The following is a 24,567-nucleotide window of genomic DNA, read 5'->3' on the forward strand; positions in this document are numbered from 1 at the left end:
AGTTATATACACTAGCCGTTGAGCCTTTTTTGGGCTTCTTATGCAGGAGACTGCAGGAAGTGTGCTGGACAGGCATGGGTGTGTTGACAGCAGTATCGGCATATGCAGATTACATTTCTGTGATGGTCAGGGATGGGCAGGATATGCAGGCACTAGAGACTAGTTTGAAGGTGTATGAGGGAGCTTCGTCAGTTTAGGTGAACTGGGGCAAGAGCAAAGCTCTGTTATGTGGGGCATGGATGGATAGCCCCCCACCTCCCTGCTTCCAGGGGGTTTGCAGTGCGGTTGTGAAAAGCTTAACATTTTGGGGGTGTACCTGGGCTCAGAGAGGTGGGTCAGAAAGAACTGTCACAGGCAGTGGTGTCAAGACTGGCAAGGTGGAGGTGGCTCTTGTCCCAAGTGTCATATAGAGGGAGGGTACTGATCATCAACAACCTGGCGGCATCCTCCCTGTGGCATACTGGCTGTCCTCAACCTGGCTGTCCTCAACGTAAGCTGGTGGATTTTTGTTAAATTATTTTTTACCCCTTTTTCTCCCCAATTTTGTGGTATCCAATTGGTAGTTACAGTCTTGTCCAATCGCTGCAACTCCCGTACGGCCTCGTGAGAGGCGAAGGTTGAGAGCCATGTGTCTTCCTAAACACGACCCAGCCAAGCCACACTGCTTCTTGACACAATGCACGCTTAACCCGGAAGCCAGCCGTACCAGTGTGTCGGAGGAAACAACGTACAGCTGGCGACCGTGTCAGCATGCATGTGCCCGGCCGCTACAGGAGTCGCTATAGAGCGTGATGGGACAAGGATATCCCGACCGGTCAAACCCGGACAATGCTGGGCCAATTGTGCACCGCCCCATGGGTCTCCCGGTCATGGCTGGCTGTGAAAGAGCTTGGACTTAAACCAGGATCTCTAGTGGCACAGCTAGAACTGCGATGCAGTGCCTTAGACCACTGCGCCACTCAGGAGGCCCTGGTTGATTTTTTTCTGGTTGGGCCATCACTGGCTAAGGGCGGCAGTGTTGTACATGTCCGTCCACGAAGGAGGACAGAGCCTGGTGGAACTGGAGAGAATGGTGGCTGCATTCTGACTAAAGGTAGCGCAAAGACTGCTGTACCATACTGATGTCGGCTGGAGAGAACCAGCATGGGCGCTGCTGAGGATAGCTTGCGGATTAGAGTTGGACTGGCAGCTTTTTCCTCATGAGGCTGGAGAGGCTGAGTACAGCAGGTCTCTCTGATTTTTACTCTGCGGTACTGAGGGTCTGGCAGCTGCTAAGGGCCACACGAGAAGGGGGTGTGGAGCCTGGGCTGTGGGTGTGGGAGGAGCCTATCTTCCACAATCGCGCCATCCTTTTGAGATCGGTTCAATCGGTCACCCTGCAGATGCAACTGATGCCAGCTGGTTTACTAAGGCTGGGTGACCTGCGGCTGCTGGGTGAGGAAGGGTGGAAAACCCCGGAAGTCCTGGCACAACAAACAGGACTAACATCTCTTAGGCTGCTGGAGAGATTCCTGGGGGAGGTCCAGGAGGCACTGTCTGAGCCGGTAAGGGGGGTGTTTGAGTGGCCAAATGGGGGGGAGCCACCGATGTTTCCGCCATTGCAGGTGACGGCAGAGACTGGGGACTGGCAAGGGGATATGGAGGACTTGTTGGACTTTAACACTCCGAGCCTGTGGGAGTTTGAGAGGGTGGGAGGTAATGCCCTCTACAACCTCTGCATTAAGGTGAGGAAAATTAGGAGCCTAACAGGAGTGAAGGCACATCAGTGGCAGGGGGTATGTGAGGCTCAGGGAAAGTTGTCTATTTGGCTAACAAGGAGGAACAGGGTCAGAGGTCGGGGGATAACAGACCCTTTACTAGTGTTTAATGGGATGGTCTCTGCGCGCCTTAATTTAAAATGATAAAAAGTGTGGAGATGTTTCAGGAGATGGTGTGTCGGGGAGGCCGTCTGTATAGCTGGGGAAGATGGGTTGTATATACGGTTGTAGAAGTGGTGGGGTTTTGGTTATTGGGATGTGTGATATTGTTTTGAATCGTGGGGTAGAGCACAAGGTGAGTATGTAGCACAAGGGATATTTGTTTTTTAAAGGGGGTGGGGGGGGTGGTGGTGGTTGTGAGGTTTTAATGAAATGAGGATGTATCATTAAAGAAAGACAAAAAGTCAAAAGCCTCTCTCTCTCTCTCTCTCTGTCATATCTCTTTCTCTCTGTTTTATCTCTTTCCCTTTCTCTCTCTCATCCCTCTCTTTCCATCACTATGTTGGCCTCTATGTGCTCCCTCCATTCCAGTGGGGAGTTCACATACTCTCACCGTCAGTTTGACACTCTTTAGACATTAGCTAAAGCCCATATTGGTGTGAGTGGTCAAGATCCATGTCACCTACAGTATAATTATTGTTGAGTGTTTTAGTACATTACCTCACATAAATCCATGGGACACCAAACACTCTTTTTTTGCTTTCTTGCCATGAAGTGACGTGATATGACCATTGTGACCATTGTATGTTTGTGTGTCGTTTCAGTGGGTGGTTTGTTAATGTTTTAATGTAGGCACGGACAGCACTGCTATTTTCCTACTTTGACATAACTGTACTGTTCTCTCTTTATTTCCATGTGTTGTTGTTGTGGTTGTTGTGGTTTTTGTTGTACAAACCACTGACTGTAGCTACTGGCCGGGACTGTGTGATAAGAACTCTTAGAACAAGGTCAACGGAGCGTACACCTCAAGAATCAATTTGGTTATGATCTACAATATCACTTAATTGATTTACCTTTTCAACAATGAATTAAAAACTAAACTTGAAAAGGGTGGTTTATATGGGGAATACACGTGTGCCGTTTCCAGGAGACTGCTCTTGGCATTATGGGTCAACTGTGGCAGGATGTCATCCAGGCTGTTACCACCAGAGGGAGGAATAACGTAGCTAGTGTTCCAGCCTGTCATTTCACTTCCTTTATTTACCTCCAGGCTTAAACTTCTCAATGTTCTATTTTGCCATGTTAATTTCACTGCGGCACCAGGCTTTTTCCAAACACAGACAACTCAGAGCCTGTCAAGGTGTGAAATATTTAAAGGGAAACATCAACACCCTGCTTATTCTTAGTTCACTAGCAGTGTCTCCTGCTAGTTTACGACAAGTTTTAACAACTCGGGCCAAACATTCCGTACATCCAACCCCAAATCGAACACTAGCTCTTACCCCCTATGCACCTGTTTGTATAAAAAAAATATATAGATTTAGACAGCATGGTAAATATGGTATGGTGCCAGTATGTTGCCACTTAGCATGCCAGAGGCTAGCTCTTGTCCAGATCATTGCGTGCAGCATGTTGACACTGAGCCTTCCTACAACGTCAACAACCCGCACATAAGAGCTGGCCAGAGGCAAAGAGGTCTCATTACCATAGCATTACCATATTGATTATACCATAGGGATAGGGGCTAACGGGTTGATTTGGGATTGGGCGGTGGAATGCCAATCATTAGTGACGTGTTCAAGATTAACTGTAGTGAGTATTGAAATCGCTCAGTGTTTCAATCAGAAATGTCTCCTCAACATTTGTGTCTGAAGAGGTTGAACGTCAGTCTCAAGCCCAGAGATTGGTGTCCACCGGTCTGTCGTACTTCCTCATCTGTACTGTGTCTGCTGTCTAGTGAACAGTTTGGTGCTTGATGCTCCAGTCCAGTGGTTGTACTGTATTCTAAAATACTCTACTGCTACACTACTATGGTAGTTAGCCCTCCATCTTGTATTCCTCCACTCACCGTTTTTCGTCTTTGCTCGCTCCTCTCAGCCTATCCCTGACATCAGTCCTATCAGGCGGTCGGCGTCCACGTTGGCTTCCCAGCGCCCCCAGGAGGTGAGTCTGAGGGACTACACCCTGGAGAGGCCGAGCCAAGCCCAGGCCCAGTCGTCCTCAGCCCCAGGCCAGGCCCAGGACAGGCCCTACCACCATCACCACCATCACCGCTGTCACAGACGCAGGGACAAGGACAGGGACAAGAAGCAGAAGTCACTCGACAGGACATCCAGCGTGCAGCCTTCTAGTATAGCAGGTTAGAGGGGGTACACACCATACATGCATGTGCAGACACACACATTAGCAACGCACAGGCCCACCCACCTCAGAATTCCCTCTCTCCAGCCATTACTTCCCTGTTTTTGTGGGGTGAAAATTCACTTGTCACATAATTGCTGCTGAATTGATTTATTTCCTACTCTTGCTTGTACAAAGTATATTTTCCCACAAATATCTGTTGTGGCCGCTCAAACACATGCTGGTCCCCTTCAAAATGTCAACAATGACACATGTTGATTCTGATCGGCATCATTTACAATGCCGACCCTTGGACGGGATAAAATGCACAAAGACAATATTTATACCACAAGACGGGAGAAAGGTGGGTGTTCCTTTTTTGTATAGTTTAAAAAAGTTAAGAGTTCGTTAATTTGAAATGTTCAAAGTATTTCACCTGCAATGGAAGCCACTCCCAAAAAGGAACTGCCAAATCTCAAATAGTAGTATTTGTGTGTGCATTGATAAATTCCAACTAAAGTTGACTATGCAAAAGGGTAATTTATATATATATTTTTTTTTTACATTTTTAGTCATTTAGCAGACACTCTTATCCAGAGCGACTTACAGTAGTGAATGCATACATTTTCATTTCATACATATTTTTCTGTGCTGGCCCCCCGTGGGAATCAAACCCACAACCCTGGTGTTGCAAACACCATGCTCTACCAACTGAGCTACAGGGAAGGCTATTCAAGTGTATATGTAAATTATACACAATCAAACATTATTATTCTATCAATATAATAACAAAACACCTAAATAAGCCATATGAGGCTTAAAGATGTTAGCATGTGTCAGGTTCGTCGAAGTGAGTAGACCAAGGCGCAGCGTGCATAGAGTTCCACATGTTTATTAGATGAAACTCACAGAAAACAATAACGCACAAACCGAAACGTGCCACTAATGTAGTGCTCGCAGGAAACTAGACATAGACAAGATCCCACAACAACCAGGTGGGAAAAGGCTGCCTAAATATGATCCCCAATCAGAGACAACGATAGACAGCTGTCTCTGATTAGGAACCATACCAGGCCAACCTAGAAATACAAAAACTAGAGTACCCACCCTAGTCACACCCTGACCTAACCAAAATAGAGAATAAAAAGGCTCTCTAAGGTCAGGGCGTGTCAGCATGGGTCCTTTCATGACTTATAGTTGAAAAGGGAATTCCCACCAAAACTGGTGGATTACGTATGTTTTTGTCTGTCATTAAACAATTGTCTATGAGCTCTAAATCAGTCAATATTTAATGAATTTTTATTCATTCAAAAAGGGTTGAGTATCTCACTCCATTATGCAGATATTACATGTATCACAATTGCATTTTTGACCTTTTATAAATACATTTGGAAGACCGTTGCTTTGCTAGTGTCACGCATAGCTTACACACACACACACACACACACACACACACACACACACACACACACACACACACACACACACATGTATTCACATGTTCACATGCATACTTCCGCTCATGCAGCAACATACACAGACTGAAAGACATCTCACTGTGGAACCCATATAGCATATGATGAACTATGAATTCATACAGAAATAGAGTAAGGAAACCTTTCCTTCTCAGAGGCAGAGAGACCTAGAGACTTGGCTCTTGTACCAAATCGCTTGGACGCTTTTGCATAGTAGCAGAAATTCCGTATCGGATTAAGGGCCTGTGATCGGGTTATGAAGGAAAGAGGTTTCTGTTGCGTTTAACAAAAAGCTTGAGCCAGGGATTTTGCGTGTCAAGCTTTCCATCTGACTAACAAAGAGAATTATGAGTTCCCTGAGGAAAATCTGCTTGGTGGGGATGTGATTTTTTAAAGTTTGTATTCGCCGTTCCCCTTTGTACTATAACCTCAAAAGTGGTAGTTATAAAATTGGCTAAGCTGCTCCAATAGTAGCTCCTCTTATGGGCGACGGGGCAGCCACTACGCACTGTACAACGATGTGAAATTAGCCAATCTCATGTACAGGCTAAAGCCCCCTTTTACTTCTAGTCGAGATTATCTCAGGCAGCCTGAGCCCCACAGAACAGGGGCTTCAGCAGCCAAGAGTTTTGTTGATTTAGTTTGTTTTCTCCCATAGGTTAAAGGTCGTCAGTACACACATGCACACACACCCATACAGACCTACTGTACCTCATACACACCCACACAGATACTGTACCATTCCACATGGCTCGGAATCCATGATGACACCCCTATGTCCCTGTTTGCTCTGTATGAGTTCATGTCTGACACACATGAGCTGTGTCCCAAATGGTACATTATTCACCATAGGGCTCTGGGCCCTGGTCACACGTAGTGCACTACATAGGGAATAGGGTGCTAATTGGGACCTAGCCATGACCTCCATAAAGCAGGAACATGATCCATGGAACTATTGTGCTGGCTGAGTGTACTAGTGGTGCTGGTCAGTGTGTGTCCACTAGAGTTCAATGGCGGGAACCCGGTTACTGAGATTTACCGCCTATAAGCACTCCCTTTTCCGAGGATGAGTAACTGCTAGAAACCGGTAAATGATAATAAATTATTTCTATGAACAGCATGGCGTGAAATGGAACTGTTAAATGATATGCGCTGTCTAAATCGGGTTTCTCTACGGCCTCTGCATGATGAATCACAGCTCAGGGTGGGGACAGACAGCCCATCTCAGTATGGAGCACAGTTCACAATGCATGGAGACCTATCATCTCATCATGGTAACGTTTTTTTATTGTGATTGGTAGGCCTATATTTTCTGCAACATAGTCTATGCTACAGTAATATAAAGACCAAATGCACGTCTAATTTACCCATCTCCATCTGGCTTTCGGGGGTCACCTTATTATTATTTTATTATTATATTTTTATTTGATATTTTTTCTGCTGATACAGATAACAGACGGAACTGGTAGAGAGCAGAACACACACGGATCCCCTACCAAACCAAATCAAACCCACCCCAGCCCCTCCATGTTCTAACAGAGCCCCACCCCAAAACCAGACTTAAAGCAGGCATGATAGACCATTTATTTTATTTTAAAGATATATATATTTTGTATTGCAGCTGCAGAGTTTTAAAGCAGTGCACCCTGTGAGCTGAGTCTTTCTCTCCATCAACTCCATTCAAATTGCATCCAAAAGAGATAATCCTGTTCTAGTTTCATATACAGTGGATTCGGAAAGTATTCAGAACACTTAATTTTTCCCACATTTTGTTACGCTACAGCCTTATTCTAAAATGGATTCAATTAAAAAAAAATCCTCATCAATCTGCACACAATACCCCATAATGACAAAGTGAAAACAGGTTTTTTGAAATTCTTGCAAATGTATAAAAATACAATTTGAGACTCGAAATTCAGCTCAGGTGCATCCTGTTTCCAATGATCAACCTTGAGATCTTTCTACAACTTGATTGGAGTACACCTGTGGCAAATTCAATTGATTGGACACTATTTGTGTCATGTCCTGACCATGGTAAGCTGTTATTTTCTATGGTAGAGTAGGTCAGGGCGTGACAGGGGGGTTTTCTAGTTTCGTTTTTCTATGTTGTTATGTTCTAGTTTTGTATTTCTATGTTGGGTTGTTCTCATTTTTGTATTTCTATGTTGGGCTTTGTTTGAGATGATCTCCAATTAGAGGCAGCTGGTCATTGTTGTCTCTAATTGGAGCTCATATTTAAGTTGGTGTTTGTCCCACCTGGGTTTGTGGGAGATTATTTTTTGAGTAGTGTTTGTTTCACCTCTGCGTCACGGTTTGTTGTTTTGTTTATTCAGTTTATTTATGTATTGCATAGTTTCACAGATTAAATAAAATGTGGAATGACACACACACACACGCTGCACTTTGGTCCTCTCATTCCTATGACATCCGTGACAATTTGGAAAGGCACACATCTGTCTATATAAGGTCCCTCAGCTGACAGTGCATGTCAGAGCAAAAACCAAGCCATGAGGTTGAAGGATTTTCCATAGAGCTCTGAGACAGGATTGTGTTGAGGCACAGGTCTGGGGAAGGGTACAAAAACATTTCTGCAGCATTGAAGGTCCCCTCGAACACATTGGCCTCCATCATTCTTAAATGGAAGAAATTTGGAACCACCAAGACTATTCTTAGAGCTGTCCGTCTGGCCAAACTGCGCAATCGGAGGAGAAGGGCCTTGGTCAGCATCATGCTGTGGGGATGTTTTTCAGTGGCAGGGACTGGGAGACTAGTCAGGATCAAGGGAAAGATAAACGGTGCAAAGTACAGAGAGATCCTTGATGAAAACTGGTCCAGAGCGCTCAGGACCTCAGACTGGGGTGAAGGTTTACCTTCCAACAGGACAAAGACCCTAAGCACACAGCCAAGACAACTCAGGAGAGGCTTCGGGACAAGTCTCTGAATGTCCTTGAGTGGCCCAGCCAGAGCCCGGACTTAAACCCAATCGAAAATCTCTGGAGAGACCTGAAAACGCTCCCCATCCAACCTGATAGAGCTTGAGAGGATCTGCAGAGAAGAAAGTGAGAAACTTCCCAAATACAAGGGGGCCAAGCTTGTAGCGTCATACCCAAGAAGACTCAAGGCTGTAATCGCTGCCAAAGGTGCTTCAACAAAGTACTAAGTAAAAGGTCTGAATACTTATGTAAATGTTCTTTTTCCGTTTTTAAATTTTAATACATTTGCAAAAATGTCTAAAAATCTGTTTTTGCTTTGACATTATTAGGGTTTGTGTGTAGATTGATGAGGAAAAAAACAATTTAATCAATTTTAGAATAACTTTTCTGAATGCACTGTATAGCCCTATATATAGGTGTCCTAGACTACCTCTTTCAGGTAATAAATTCAATGCAGTATTAGCTTTATTTTAAGCTAATTAATGATGGGTTATGCATAAATATTTTTTTTCGCATTTCTTATACCAATAGACTTTTCGAAGAGGGACGCAAGCAATTTTTTGCTGAATGGTAAATACAGCAGCCAATAGAATTCACAGGTAGTTTGAAAGAAGAGCGAATGCGCGATGGCGGTAGGCTATAGCAGTTATTTATTCAGACCCATAGCCATTCCATCTTCGTGAAGACAAGTGAAAGCCTCCTGCATCTAATTCTAGTCCTATATTATTCAAGGATGTCATTAGAATGATGACATATAAGGATAATGAAACTAATTTCATTTAACTGTTGAAAGCGAGGAAGGAATGATCCAACAGAGAAAGAGGAGGTAGGCTAATAACATTAGGGGAAATATTACGTAAGGTGTATATATACTGTATATGCATCAGCATACTAATTTTACAAATAGGCCCTATTATATTTCTAAATCAAATTCGCTAGCAAGTACTTGTAACTTTGTAGGTCGCTTGTGCTGCTCCAGAGTCATGTTCTATCCATGCTTTATCATGGTTTGAACGGTGTGTGTAATTCCTGTCCATATAAAACAGTATAATACAATACAGAACAGTAATACAGTTCACGCTGAAGAATAATATTTATTTACCCAAGAGAGCATATAGCTAGCTACATCTATGAGCTTTTATGTGTTTCTGTCGTGCATAATGTGCAGTATTATATACTGTATACAGTAGCAGTAGTAGTATATCATATGTATTGGATAATGGCACAATCATTTGGGCCTGGGCTCATTAAATGTCTTAAATGTAGGGCTTATATAATGTATTTAATGTATGGCTCATCAGGCTCAGGTATCATCAGGCTTGAATGTTTTGATCAAATCTCTAATCAAATCCAGACATGGGCCTTTTAATGTGCTTTATAATGCTTTTGAATGACACTTTGGGTTTTGGCGTAAAATACTGGGTTACCAGGAAGAAAAGTGGATTATTCTCGGGATGGAACATTTGTAAAATACCGGGAAAATATGAAACTCCGGTGTCCGCTGGTGGCCAGACAGAGATCGTCTGCAATAGACATCAGGCCGTATTCATGGTCTGGTGGAGCGCATTGGTGTTGTGGGCGCAGGGTGTTTTCTGTGTTGGCATTGGAGGGCAGCAGCAGCTGGGCTTTATTGGTGCAGATAAAAGGCCCCAGTGGACAGGCCCAGTCAGTGGGATTTATGGACACCTCTTGGCAGGGCAACAGAAAACCCAGAGAGGAGACGGAGAGAGGAAAGAAGAGAGGGAAGGAGGGAGAGCAATAGACAGAGGGAGGATGAGAAAGAGTTACATTCCTCTGGGCCAGACACACTAGGACAGGGCTCTGACACATTTAAGAATGAAAAACAGCCACTTAAAGCTGTTTTGTTCTGTCATTGTGGTTTTCATCAGAGCATAGAATTTTGGAAGAAATCACTTCCTGATGTTTTAGCGTTATGCATTTTTATTTGGTCTGAGGGATGCACACCCACATGCACATATATACTCCACATGAGTGTAGTTTACTTCAGTCCCTAATCCTGTGTCTGTGTGTGTCGGCCTCAGGTTTGCCTGCTGACCCTGCCGTGGAGGGCTTGTCCAGGGAGCGGGCGAGGGAGCGTGACCGAGGCAGGCCTCAGGAGAGGAGGCATCACTCTGCTGCCGGGGAGAAGCAGCGCTACTACTCCTGTGAGCGCTACGGAGGCAGGGAGCACTACCACACCAAGTCAGCCGGCCCGAGCCGCTCCACCTCCCCTGGAGAGACCCACGACCTAGGCCTCTTCAAGCAGGTGAGTGGACCTGGAGCTTGTGGTTTTAGGGTGGGAGGATAGTGCTGCTTCAGGGTGAGATGATTCAGGTTAGTGGCCAGTATCCCGTCCATCCCTTCCTCTCTACTACTCTCTGATTTGTTTGCTGTCTCTTGCAGAGTATCGGCATGGCTAAAGGCAGCCAAGTGGTCTTAACTTCAGCGTTTGGCACGCCCTGCCGTGGGCGCAGACAGCTCCCCCAGACCCCCCTCACCCCCCGCCCCGCCGTGGCCTACAAGACCGCCAACTCCTCACCTGTGCAGTTTGGTGCCACGGGGCACAAGTCCAGTCTCAGCCGTGGCCTCTCGGAGCATAGCGCCCTGCTGGAGTCACCCGCCATGCCCGTCACCCGCATTGGCTCAGACCCCAACCTGAGCCCCCAGCCGCGGGGTGCCCCTCCACGCAGCCTCCCTGAGGAGCCTGATGACTTCCAGGACGCTGTGAGCACCCATGGAGGGGGAGGTGGCCGCTCCCCCAGGACCTCTGCCTCAACATCCCATGGGGCTACTGAGCCTTCCTCTGCACCTGCCCCACAGGGCCGGGCTGGGGTCCCAAATGGGTACCACTTCACTCTGGGGGTCAATGCCGGTTCGAGTTCCAGCACCAGAGGAACTGGGAGCTTCCGGGAGAAGGAAGAGGATGACTGGTGCTAGCGTAGCTTACATCCCCCTTCACATGTCTGAAAGCGTTTTAGCTTGAACGTTGATGAACTCGCTCATCTTTTGTACAGATTACAGTACAGTGTTGATAATATATAATATATGCCATTTAGCAGACGCTTTTAGCCAAAGCAACTTACAGTCATGCATGCATACATTGTATGTATGGGTGGTCCCAGGACTCAAACCCACGATCCTGGCGTTGCAAGCACCATGCTCTACCAACTGAGCTACAGAGGGCCACATGTCAGTTGATGTCAGTTCCTGCGCACTCATAGGTGGCCAATGGAGACAGGTATATTCCAAGATGTGTTAAACATACAGAAAGTACTCTGAAAAGGAAAACCATTCTTAGGGATGTTTTCTCTTTTCTAGGCAACTGGCACTAAAGGACGAAGGACACCTGATATTACATTTTCTCAAATCCATTCTTGAAAGCTTTGATGGTGTGCAGAGCACATGTGAAATCCCTGTGAATATTTAAAGCGTTGGTCAGTGAAATCATTTTAATAGATGAAAAAAAAAGCCTAAATGTCTTCCTACTGTCTTCGGAGGAAAACAACTAAGACTGTGAACTGTGTTTCTCTACAGTATTGACCAGATAAAAGCCTTTCTGTCCCCCTTTGTCCAGATCTAAAATGGGACTACGTACTATAGCTGGCTAAAGGACAAAACACACCGTGCCTACGAACGGTTAAAAGCAGCTGGTGGCTGTCCTATCGCCAGAATAACGGCTGCCATTTTCTATTCATTCCCAGACGATTCTACACGATGAATCGCCCCTGCTAGTTGACACCCAGCTGGTGATCTACTGTGCATGGCCGACGTTCGTTATGGTGTGTCTTGTCCTGTAATGTGTCTGCTGGGACTGGAAGTAATATGAGTAGAACCAGGAGGAACAAGTGATGATAATGATGCACTACCACCCAATCCCTTCCCTCTCTGCAGAAAATCCTTTAGTATCCCTTGAACTCTTTCTACACAAGAGCGTTGTTAGACTCCTGTAGGTACACTCTTAGAAAAAAAAGGTTCCAAAAGGGTTATTCGGCCCATAGGAGAACCCTTTTAGGTTCCATGTTGAACTCTCTGTGAAAAGGGTTCTATATGGAACCCAAAAGGTTTCTACCTGGAACCAAAAAGGGTTCTCCTATATGGACAGACGTCTAACCCTTTTAGGTTCTAGATAGCACCTTGTTTTCTAAGAGTGTATTACCAGAGTCATATATAGAGAGTTGGGCCAATGCACTTTCTGTCTGAATGTTCCGAGACCGCCACTTTCTCCTCCATTGCTGTTGCTAAGTGATAATTGGCGTTGTGCAGACTTGGATACACATCATTCCAAATGCTAATCAATACAAATGTATGTTAAATTCGCTGCTCTGTTTTGCTTGTTTACAGCGGGTCCTTTCTTAGGGAACTGTCAGAGGCGCTCTCGTATTGCTACATCACCAACATTTCAAGAATAAAGTTCTCTATGGGTTCTAACATGGCGGCTGTTCTAAAACCTGGCCTAACTCTCTCTTTCTATAACTCTGGGTATTACAGTAAGATGCATTACGGAGAGTATATTGTTAAGTAGGTATAGTATTGCTGCTGTTTTCCCGTGTCACCAATGTGACATGTTGAACTATTTCTGAACAACAACAAAAAACACAGAAGGACCGAAGATTCGAATACATTTTTTATGGAACTATAACATTAAATGGAATATCTTTTCATGATGTTCATTTTTTGTAAGTTGTACCTAGTGTAAATGATATGAGTGTAGTTGGGTAGGTCATCTCTTTCTAACGTACTACTCTAGTGGCTGAGTACCAAGTGCCTATTATTAAATATATGTTATTATAGTTATAATGCAGCCTGACCTTTGTGATGTATCAACACTGGAGAGAAGAGGATGGAACGTATGATATAGGGTTTACAGTATATGAGGTATATATAGTCACTGTTATGCATATGAGTAAAAATGTATGTAGTTGTAAAGCAAAGAGAGGTTGACTGAATTCAAGGAATACAGTAACAAGGCTTTTTCTTTGAACCTCCAATGAGGAAAAGAATGCAACACATTTTTTTGTAATGATTATGTAAAATAGAGTTTTAAGTAGGTCAGAACTACAGATCTAAAGCAAGCAATGTAATGCATGCCAGGGTTTTGAACTTGTCGAAGTTGTGTATACTTTTGCTAAAGGGTGTATACAGAGCTTTTGCCTTTCTCTTCCAAAAATATACAGCACTGCCAGAGTTAGATGGAAGGCAAAGTGGTTCCAAGGGAAAAAGTGCCATTTGTGATTCCCTCCAACTAGGAAAGTTTCACTTTACGTGTTCTTATTGCTAGAAACAATATATTCAAGTATCATGTTTATTAACACTTGCCTCATATCTCTCATATATGAAGAGAAGTAGATTACATGTACAGTATGCTTATAAATTCTGCCACTTTTGCCCATATCTCATGGGTTTGTTTTCTTCCAAATATATTTCTCCTGAAAGCAGGGTCGTGTGAAGGCCTTCACTAACTGATACATAGCCTACAACTTTGTGTCTTCGCAGGTATTGAAGGGTTGCATTGACAGTTGACTCTTTCAAGTAGGGCTATGCAACAAGATGACACTTTTGGACTAACTCTCACTCGCCCTGTAACTTTACCCTCTGGGTTCTCCAGATTCAGGCTTTAGCATGATTGTGACCAAATTTTACTTAGCATTTATTTACAAAGAGTTGTAAAAATGCAAATGTAGTATATAATGTACATTGAAATGCATTGACAAAAGGCACAATTATTTTAAATTGAATTATGTCAAACAGGGCATTTTGAGTTCAGCAAGTCTATTGCATGTAACCTGATAGAACCACCCAGATGTAAAAACGTGTTTGTTTTTATTGTACTGAATCAGAAATCACATATTTATTTTGTTTTCTAACGTCAGATATATTGTGCAATCTATTTGATGGATCGTCAAAAGGTGAAGTATTAGACTTTGAATCGAAGTCTTTACATTTGAACATGGCTATTTATAGGGGAAGGTACAGTAGATGGTAGCATTGTCGATGGCAAGAATCTTCCTTGGCCTCTAAAAGTCACTTTATGGTGCCCTAGTTGAGGAGAAAGCAGTGTGCACCCCTAGATCTGTGAACAGATCCTTTATTTTTTCAACCTCACCCACCCCACCCCGAACCCTTGCTAATTAGAGTGCCAATTTTAAAACCGCACCAGTTTGTCTCAGCATACCTCATCCAGTTTTCCTGTGGCTATATTTCCTGGACATGTCATGTTTGCATGTTATGAAAAGTATGTGCATGTGCAACAAAAAAAACTTTCTTTATACAATCTATTCACTGGTTGTATTTTCTGAAGATCTTTAATACATATGTTTTTGTTTCTGGAAAGACAAAAGAGCTTAAATATCAACATTTAAACAAAAGTATTGAACTATATTTGAACCATATGTGTGGTTTAGTGAAGAAGGGTTGTTTTCTGAGGTTCTGGAGCAACTGGGTCCTTTACTGTCGAATATGTTATGACTGTCAATCCTACAGTCATTTATACCATTACATTTTGTATGAATTGAAGTCATTGAATAAAGATATATGAACATTAATACAGCGAATGAGTTGGCGTATTTCTTGGTAATACTCACCTGCTTTATGGTGATATGTTTTGTTGTGGATATCTTTATTGTAAGAGTGGCATATAGGGGCTTGCTTTTCACTCAAATATACACCACCGTTCAAAAGCTTGGGGTCACTTAGAAATGTCCTTGTTTTTGAAAGAAAAGCAAAAAAATGTGTCCATTAAAATAACATCAAATTGATCAGAAATACAGAGGCCCACTGTTAATGTTGTAAATCACTATTTTAGCTGGAAATTGACATTTTTTATGGAATATCTACATAGGCGTACAGAGACCCATTATCAACAACCGTCACTCCTACGTTCCAAAGGCACGTTGTGTTAGCTAATCCAAGTTTATAATTTTAAAAGGCTAATTGATCATTAGAAAACCCTTTTGCAATTATGTTAGCACAGCTGAAAACGGTTGTTCTCATTAAAGAAGCAATAAAACTGGCCTTCTTTAGACTAGTTGAGTATTTTAGTATGCCTCATTTTTTTCCTTGAGCCCCCACACCAGACAATTTTTTTCCTCGAGGCCCCCACTGGACAATTTATTTTGTTGAGGCCCCCATTATTATCCAGATAATAATCATTTTGCCCCCAAAACAACAAAGTTAGACAGGCCCTCTGGGCTAAAAATGGACCAGCCCATCTGGCATGTGCCCAAAATGCCAGATGGCCAGTCTGCCCCTGACCGGTCCCCAATACAACTTGTTCTCCAATTTTATTTGAATATCCTGCCTGAAACACTTGCCTGGAGAGGGGAGCTGTCGGTCTCCCACTAGCCTAGTCTGTCACATGCGTGATGCAGAGGTGTGGGGACCTTAGAGGGGTTTCATTGGCTTGGATCGCGAGGATGGGCGGGAAGCTGTGGAGTGTTTGCGCGCGAGCTCTTCTTGAATGAGAGAAGGTGGAGAGGTTGCCACAGATGCTTTTGGAGAGAGTTCTTCAAAACAATTCAGCTAATGTTATATTCATGACATATACATATTTGTCTCAGAACTGAAGTGATTTTACCTTCAGTGATTTATAAGTGAGAGGTTTTGAGTGAAAGGGAAACTTTTGATGCCAAAAATGCATAGCGCTGTTGGATGTTTCCGCCTCCCCATCCCTTCAACCTGAGGACGCATTTATTTACCAGTAATACATTGTTCGACGTTAATTGATTTAAACAGGTTAAGACTTTCTGATATTGAAGGAAAATGTTGTTCTGGGTGGGAAATTGGACATGTTGTCTACTAGTGCTCTTCAAAATCAGCGCTGCCTTTGTTGACGCTGGACGCACAGACTCTCCTGTCGAGTCAGGGTCGGGGATGCTACCAACAGGTGAGGAAGGACATGTGGTTTGCTGAAATAATGTGCGAATACATTTGATGAGTGAATGTATCTTTAAGCCTGGCCATATAGCTATGACGTCGATGTGCTTTTGAAATGTCCCTGGCAGTAGTGCTGCAAAGTCAACTTAGACTGTCACCTAGCCAGCCTACTGTTTTCCATAATACATTGATTTCACAATTATTCAAGGAACGATATTGAGTGGACTCTACATTCTTGTCATATAACTTCTGGCCCTCATGGAGCCGCTAATGTTTGATGACAAGGGGGAATAAGTGCTTCTTCTTTATGTTAACTTGTTTGTCAGATTTGTCACATCACATTTGTATTCTTTCTGGGAACAATTATATTGAAGTAACCCCTAATTATTTCACTCTGAATTATTTCTAAAATGTACTCTATTCTGAAACATCCCTGACCAGCATTACATGTATTTAAGTAGACTTAGATACTGTCATCAGCTATATTATGTGCCACCTCCAGCACAGCATGCTCTTTAGAGCCAGATCAGATTTGAGCACACTCTGATAATGTGCCATAATCATTGGCAAGATTAATTAAGCCTCCTTGGACTGATTTCCTGGCTGTCCAGCTTGAACTTTATTAGATTACATTCTGCATGTGAACTTCTTGCAGACAACTCCACTATCAGTCCTATTTATTACCGTAAGCCAGGAGGCTGTCCAAAAAGTGTGCGATATGGAGTCTCTAATTGATCGTTGTCAACGATCCTCCCCCTGGTACTCAACCCCCTTATCTCATCTTGTCTTTTGTGCCACCTCTCTCGAAACGGGTGCTTGTGCTTAGCTTTAACCTCCATTTTAAGAGCTCTTGGCACATGGTGAAATCAAGACACTTGTCAAAGCAATGAAGGTGGTTGACAACCTCCCTTGAAGACTCAACACAAAGCACAGTGAAGTAACTGCTTTCCAACACTTGTACAGTATGATGAGGTACACACTGTTTGAACATCACTGACAAATGATGATTGCGTTCGAACACAGTTCAAACCCTTAGTGCTATAGGGTAGGCTCAATGTGTCAGTTGTCTGTCTCGACATTTTGGTCATATACACACTGGCATAGCTTTGTGATACTGTTAACTCTTGAATTGCTCTCACAGCTATTACCATGCGTCCAATGATGCCGTAGAGCCAGAGGATCTGAGTAGTACTGTATTATTGGCGCACTCCCTGGGGATCAGAGCTCATTGCCAGCTGGGCTCTAGAAAGCTGTTGAAATATGCAACCATATCAGTGACAGTACTATCAATATCAGTGACAGTACTAACAATATCAGTGACAGTACTACCAATATCAGTGACAGTACTATTTTCCAAATGTACTATTACCACATTTCCTCAGATATCTTTAGGTCTGTTTGTATTTGTATTTATTATAGATTCCTGTTAGTTCCTGCCAAGGCAGCAGCTACTCTTCCTGGGGTCCAGCAAAATTAAGGCAGTTATACATTTTTTTAAACATTACAATACATTTCTAACAGATTTCAGAACGCATTAAGTTGCCACATAAGGGACCAAAAATAATGTTGATTGAATCCAGCCCCAAGTTCGGTGTCAAATGTTTTTACTGAATGTTTTGAGAGGGGTCCCTGGAGTCGTTGCGGACGGCAGAGCGTGAAAGCTTTCTTTAAACAGTGCAGATTTTCATGGAATAGGCCGGTGATTATGTAATGTTAAGATAATAGTCCTCTAGGCAGCCATATAAATAAGCCTTGTGAGGTGGTTACTCATTGATTTAGATTGTATTACTATTATACTCTGTAGTAAAAATAGCTTGGCTCACCTGGGGCTTTGTTAATTCTGTTGATACTAAGAATGATGACCAGTATCAGAGAAGGCCTAAACATAGTTGAATAACCTAATAAGTTTATCCCACCGGGTGGGAGCTGAGGAGTTATTTTCATAGCCTTCTGACATAGCAAAAGGGACTAAACCCACAGCAATGCGTTAAGCGGTGACAGTGACCTCATACAGTATAGCTGTCTGCACTGTAATTGCACTGGTTGTGGTGGACTTTGGTGGCAACAACACCTTTGAGACTTCGCTATAGTGTGCAGGGAGATTCTGTACATCATCCCCAACAGGTACCCTCCATGAAATATCCTATAAGAATCACTCAACGGGTGCATATTTTAACTATCTCCAACTGTGATGAATTACATACTGCACGATTGCAGTCTTTTCAGCAGGGGTTGATAAATCGCCTTCATTTTTTCGACAGCTTTTGTATTAAAGTTCCAACAGTGGTGATTTGTCTGTTTGGCTTGAGTGCCAGCCCTGGTTTGGCATGACAGAGTAGACTAGAGCAAAGAGGAGCAGTGTAGTCGCTCAATCTAAGGAATGAGCTATCGAAATCAGGTTGTTATCGCTGATATTACTCTGGATCTCTATCCAGCCAGTTTCAAGCTGTGATATCTGAGTCCTCGTCGTGTTTGGAATACTAGCACCCTTGCCCCATTACTTTGAACCTCAGAGTTGTGGATCATAAAAGCATACTGCAATTCTCAGAATGTAGAACATCTGTTGTCGAGCAAGTTGAAAGAGATGAGTTTGTATTCACTCAGTCAATATTTTTTATTCTGTACAAGCTTCTTTCTTTTCACTCTGTCAATTAGGTTACTATTGTCGAGTAACTACAATGTTGTTGATCCATCATCAGTTTTCTCCTATCACAGCCGTTAAAGTCTGTAACTGTCTTAAAGTCACCATTGGCCTCATGGTGAAATCCCTGAGGGGTTTCCTTCCTCTCTGGTAACTGAGTTAGGAAGGACGCTTGTATCTTTGTGATTTTGGGATATTCAATGTCCAAGTTTTTTATTTTTACCCATCTACCAATTGGTGCCCTTCTTTGCGAGGCATTGGAAAACATCTCTCGTCTTCGTGGTTGAATATGTGTTTGAAATTCACTGCTCGACTGAGGGACCTTACAGATTTGGGTAACACACCAGCATTACCATGTCCACACAGCATTACCATTACCATTACCACAGTCATAACCATGTCATAATATGTCATAACAGCTGACATAACTTGTCACAACCTGTCATAATATGGTCATAACACTGTCATGACACATATACAGTATTTAGACCTGTTATGACATATATTGCATTATTTTATGGCTGTTTATGACACCTACATAAGAGTGTAAGCCTATCTGGCTTATATGATTATGATGGTCATATTGCTTCTTACAGTGTCATAAGGTGTATTTTCTTAGTCCAAGTAAAGTGACACAGGATGTATATAATGCTTTGAGACAGTGTCATAATGTGTATTTTCTACAAGTTATTTAAAATATGATTGAAGAAAAACATGAGTGTAAAGAATTCATCACAACAACAACAACAAAGGATTTAAGAAACAAACTTTCAAACGAAAGGAAACTTCTTGGCTGGGAAAAAATACATTTAAATAAATGTGGATTTTGATACCCTTATATAAGTGTCATAACCAGCCATAAAATAACGCAAAATATGTCACAACAGGTGTAAATATATGGGTCATGACAGTGTTATGAACATATTATGACAGGTTATGACAAGTTATGTCAACTGTTATGACATTATGACATGGTTGTGACTGTGTTATGACGCTTGGTGTCAAGTAAAGTGTTACCAATAATTGTATGTGTGGGGTACAGAGATCATGAAGATCATGTTAGAAACTGATCGGACCCTTTTTTTTCAATTTTTGCCTAAAATGACATACCAAAATCTAACTGCCTGTAGCTCAGGACCTGAAGCAAGGATATGCATATTCTTGATACCATTTGAAAAGAAACACTTTGAAGTTTGTGGAAATATGAAATTAATGTAGGAGAATATAACACATTAGATCTAGTAAAAGATAATAGAAACAAAAAAACGTGTTTTCCATATATATTTTTTCATCATCTTTGGAATGCAAGAGAAAGGCCATAATATAAAATAGGAGGCACAATTTAGATTTTGGCCACTAGATGGCAGCAGTGGGTGTGTAAAGTTTCAGATTGATCCAGTGAAGCATTGCAATACTGCACAATATTTTCTATCAAGTCTGCCTAAATGTGCCGAATTGGTCAATTGATACAAGTACATAACTATAGAGAACATACAAAAATGATATGGCAATACAAAATGTAAGTTTACACACTCCCAGGAATGTCATACATGATGGATCATTAGCGTATACACTAACTTTCACACATCTAGATGGCTGGGCGGGGTGGGTGTGGAGCAAGAGACAGCAGGGGTTCAAACTGTAGAACCCAGTTCTTACATTTGAATATAAAAATTGATTTTATCAAACAACATTATGCCACATTTTATCTCTGGGACCCCTAGGATGACAAATCAGAGCAAGATTAATTAATGTAAGTATATTATTTACCTTCAGAGGTGAATGTATCAAACCAGTTGCCGTGATACATTTTTTGTTGTTGTTGTGCACTCTCCTCAAACAATAGCATGGTATTTTGTCACTGTACTAGCTACTGTAAATTGGACAGTGCAGTTAGATTAACAGGAATGTAATCTTTCTGCCCATATAAGACATGTCTATGTCCTGGAAAGTTTGCTGTTACTTACAACGTCATTCTAGTCACATTAGCACGCGTTAGTAACAACCGTCACGGTATAAGGACACCGATCCTACAGGATCCTTCAGAGGTTAAACACTATTATTGCACACAGAGTGAGTCCATACAGTTTATTATGTGACTTGTTAAGCACATTTTTTCTCCTGAACTTATTTAGGGTAGCCATAACAAAGGGGTTGAATACTTATTGACTGAAGACATTTCAGCTTTTGATTTGTTATTCATTTGCAAAAGTTTTGAAAATCATAATTCCGCTTTGACATTATGGGGTATCGTGTGTAAAAAAATCTATTTTAAATTCAGGCTGTAACACAACAAAATGTGAAAATATCAAGGGGTGTGAATACTTTCTAAAGGCACTGTAAATACCTGTTCCTCAATGAGGAGGATATTGTTTATTTTTCTCTTGCGATCTCATCTAGTCTGCATGCTCGCAACACTTATCTAGCACATTGTCATCTCCCTGTCGCCCCCAGACGACCAGTTCAGAGGAACGGTACCAACCATGTCTGCTGGCAGGTTGAGCTTATGATGTCATCGTCAATATAATGCCAGATCCATAACCATGCATCTGCATCCAATGAAACGCGATCCAAGCTGCGGCTTTGTTGAGAGTGTGTCTGGAGCATATTAGCAGCTGAGCCAGGCAGAGGCACACACAATGTGGCACGTACACCTAACTCCCTCCACCAGCGGTCCAGTCTCGGCTGTAAACCGGGTCGTGAACAGAATCAGGAGTCGTCAAATGGGCACAAGCCATATGCTGGACCAGAACCTGAGCCATTATCTTTCTACAGGAGAAATAGAAACAGATTGTAGATTGTGTGGGTTGATACTGTAGAGAGTAGTCATTTGTTCAGATGGTTGGTGTGCTACAGGAGAATCAGAGGGTGTACCACAGGGTTTGGTGCTGAGGCCAGTGTACAGTATGTTTGTGGTGTTTTTGTTCAACCTGTTTTGCAAAGCATTAGCTACAACCTTGCCTGGCCTCAGTGGGCAATTTGAAACAGTAGGGTTTCTATCTCTGTCTATCAGTTAAACAAAGTTATTCGTTTTTACACGCTCCATAATCAATGTGCAGCCCACAAAACACATGCCAGGCTGTAACAAAATAGAGGTGAGTAATGTGGTAAGGGTGATTTAATGAACCTGACATGCTGCAATTGTGTCCATTTATCCCTTGTAATACATTCTTGAGTTCCTCTGCAGGCTCGTAAATGTTAAACACCTGCCAATTCAGAGGTCCACCCAGTTATTGTTGATTCCAAACAGTGTGGTAGCAACCAAGGCCATAACTCAGTGACAATGCGCAGATTTATTTAGATTTTATACAAAATGCACCTGGCATCTCAGGTGATGCCTTCTACAGGGGCCTTTCTTGCACTGTCTCTTTCTGTGTCTGTGTATTCCCATCTCTCATAGCCATTTTTATTTTCTTTCCGTCTTCCCCTAGCCATCTTTCTCAATTTGTCTCTTGATCTTTCAATGTCTCATTCGCAGAGAAACATCCCATCTCTGTCTCTTTTTCCTTCTCTCTCTCTCTCTTCCCCCTCGTCCAAAGACTTTGCTTCTGCTGTTGATTTAATTTGAGAAAGTATGTCCCATGAAAAACCACACTGTCTTTCCACTTACAGTCAATAAGGGGGAGCCTAGCCCAGGTGTCCAAGAAAAACTCCAGTCCTGGCAGGCTTGCTGCAGATATGTGCCTAATAGCAGGCTCTGACTTCACTTTTAACCACAATGCCCTCTGGGAGCCCCTAAAACTATCACGGTATTGTAATTCATCATTTTTTTAAAGTCAAGGTGTGGGGGCTAGACGGCTGGTTTTAACTGGAGCAGCTGTGACGTGTAACTGCCCTAACATGCTGCTTGTGTTCTGCAAAATAGATGCCAGATGATGCAATGTTGTTTCATTCTGGTTACACACACACACATTCTCTCTCTCATACACACATCACATTCCCGTTTTGAGCCACAGTACAACGGTACAAAACTGTTTCTCCTGGCATACACTCAGGTCCATTAACCAGCTGGCTTCTCAGTGACCCTTGTCCGACATCATCACTGTGCAATCAATCTGAAAATAAATACACCACTCTCCCCTGTCCTATTAGGGTTTAACATGCCATTCATGTTCCTCTTTAGTCTGCCTCAAGTATGCCATTGGATAGGACTACAGGTGGGATCAGATAACATTCTACAGACTTTTAGGCTGTGGTTTTTGACTCATCAACATCTTTACAAGTGTCATTGAAAACAATGATTCGGAAACATGTTGACTGGAATCCATCTGAGGTTCCAGTGGGATTTTGATTCTTCTTCTTATGTCATTTATTTTTTAGAAGCCATGTCTTGCCAGCCATGTCTAGCCCAGTTGCCAAAATCAACATTCAACATGCTAGTTTGCTAGTTTGCTAATAAGATCAAACGAAAGGCTTGTGACATGTTAATAAGTGTCCTTCACTCTGATGTACAGTAAATGTGCAGATCTCTATCTTCATTTTGCTTTTGACTGATCTTGATTGATGAAGGACCTGAGGTGAAAGACTGTTTTGACAAACGGAACTTCACACATCCAACGGAGGACAGCCAGAGGGAGCAGCATAAGTACATCTTGGTGTTGTTTTTTGTTTTCTCTTTTTTCTTCCTTGGTTTCCTCACATGAACCATGTTCTTTCTGTGAAATTCCTCCTGTGTCTCTGTCAGGACACGTTAAGCTTATTGTTTACTTTAGGCTGATTGATTTGTGTTGAAGTCCTTGCTCAGTTCTGCATGTCGCATGCTCTCAGCGGGGTCGTGACCGGCAGGGTTGAGCAAAGCGGCCAGAAGCTCAAGGCCTGTTAAAATCTCTGGAGGTGTTTAGCTTGTGGTGGGGCTCTCTTTGACTGGTCCCTTTTCATGGTGGAGCCCGGAGCTGTGTCAATTTCATCAAAACAGCCCCCCAACAAGGTTTTTTAACAAGTTTTTTTTACTATGTTCTTGGGTGATTGTGTGTGCGCATGTTCGAGTGTGTATATTAATTTGTCTGTCTTTGTGTAGAACTGTGTGTGTTTGTGACAAATGGGGTTTTGTGAGGACGGATGGGATAAACTGCATCACTGAGACGCTTTTCTTGTTTTGTTGAAGCTCTGGTAAATTAATGTAGTCTGGATGTACCAAATGGCTCCACTATAAAAGACCCCCTACCCTTTCATTAAGATGGAGCCCAGAATGACTGAGTTCACCCGTCCACTGGATGCACACCCTGACTCCCAAATGTGTCCTCATTGCCACCTTCAGCGCCAGCCAATCATTCAGACTGTAAATGATGAATTCCCTCCGCAGTTGATAGATGGCTCGATGTGCCATGACCTCATGTCAAGCAACGACCCCTTTAATTCACATACTTCAAAAAGTTACTAACATTCTGGCTCCCTCACTAAAGACGTCTGCGAATGTTTTGCTGAAGGAGGACATGACCACTTGGATCCCTGTCGTTGTTAAAGGAAACTGTCCCTCTCAGCGCCACTGATTCGGTGAGTGTGATGTAACAGACTATGTTCTGTGCTGTTGACAGATGTGAGGAGAAAACCACCAGCATCTCCACCTCCAGCATCATTACACAGCGTTATACAGAGACACACTCTATGAC

At 42.8% G+C, this 24,567-nt stretch overlaps 2 protein-coding genes across 2 annotated transcripts in view; both read left to right on the forward strand.

Moving 5' to 3' along the window:
* The window catches only part of cacna1bb (calcium channel, voltage-dependent, N type, alpha 1B subunit, b), a 219,981-nt gene extending 204,990 nt beyond the window's left edge, over window positions 1-14,991 (forward strand). Inside the window, exons 48-50 of the mRNA XM_045689930.1 lie at window positions 3,795-4,056; window positions 10,488-10,711; window positions 10,849-14,991. Of these exons, the coding sequence (XP_045545886.1) occupies window positions 3,795-4,056; window positions 10,488-10,711; window positions 10,849-11,382 (1,020 nt within the window). The 3' untranslated portion in view covers window positions 11,383-14,991. The remainder of the gene's footprint in view (window positions 1-3,794; window positions 4,057-10,487; window positions 10,712-10,848) is intronic.
* An 861-nt stretch (window positions 14,992-15,852) lies between these two features.
* LOC106563133 (collagen alpha-1(I) chain) overlaps window positions 15,853-24,567 on the forward strand; it is a 143,542-nt gene continuing 134,827 nt past the window's right edge. Inside the window, exon 1 of the mRNA XM_045689931.1 lies at window positions 15,853-16,327. Coding sequence (XP_045545887.1) covers window positions 16,204-16,327 — 124 coding nt within the window. The 5' untranslated portion in view covers window positions 15,853-16,203. The remainder of the gene's footprint in view (window positions 16,328-24,567) is intronic.

Source organism: Salmo salar, chromosome ssa11 (assembly GCF_905237065.1).
Source record: "Salmo salar chromosome ssa11, Ssal_v3.1, whole genome shotgun sequence".
NCBI classification, from domain to species: Eukaryota; Metazoa; Chordata; class Actinopteri; order Salmoniformes; family Salmonidae; genus Salmo; species Salmo salar.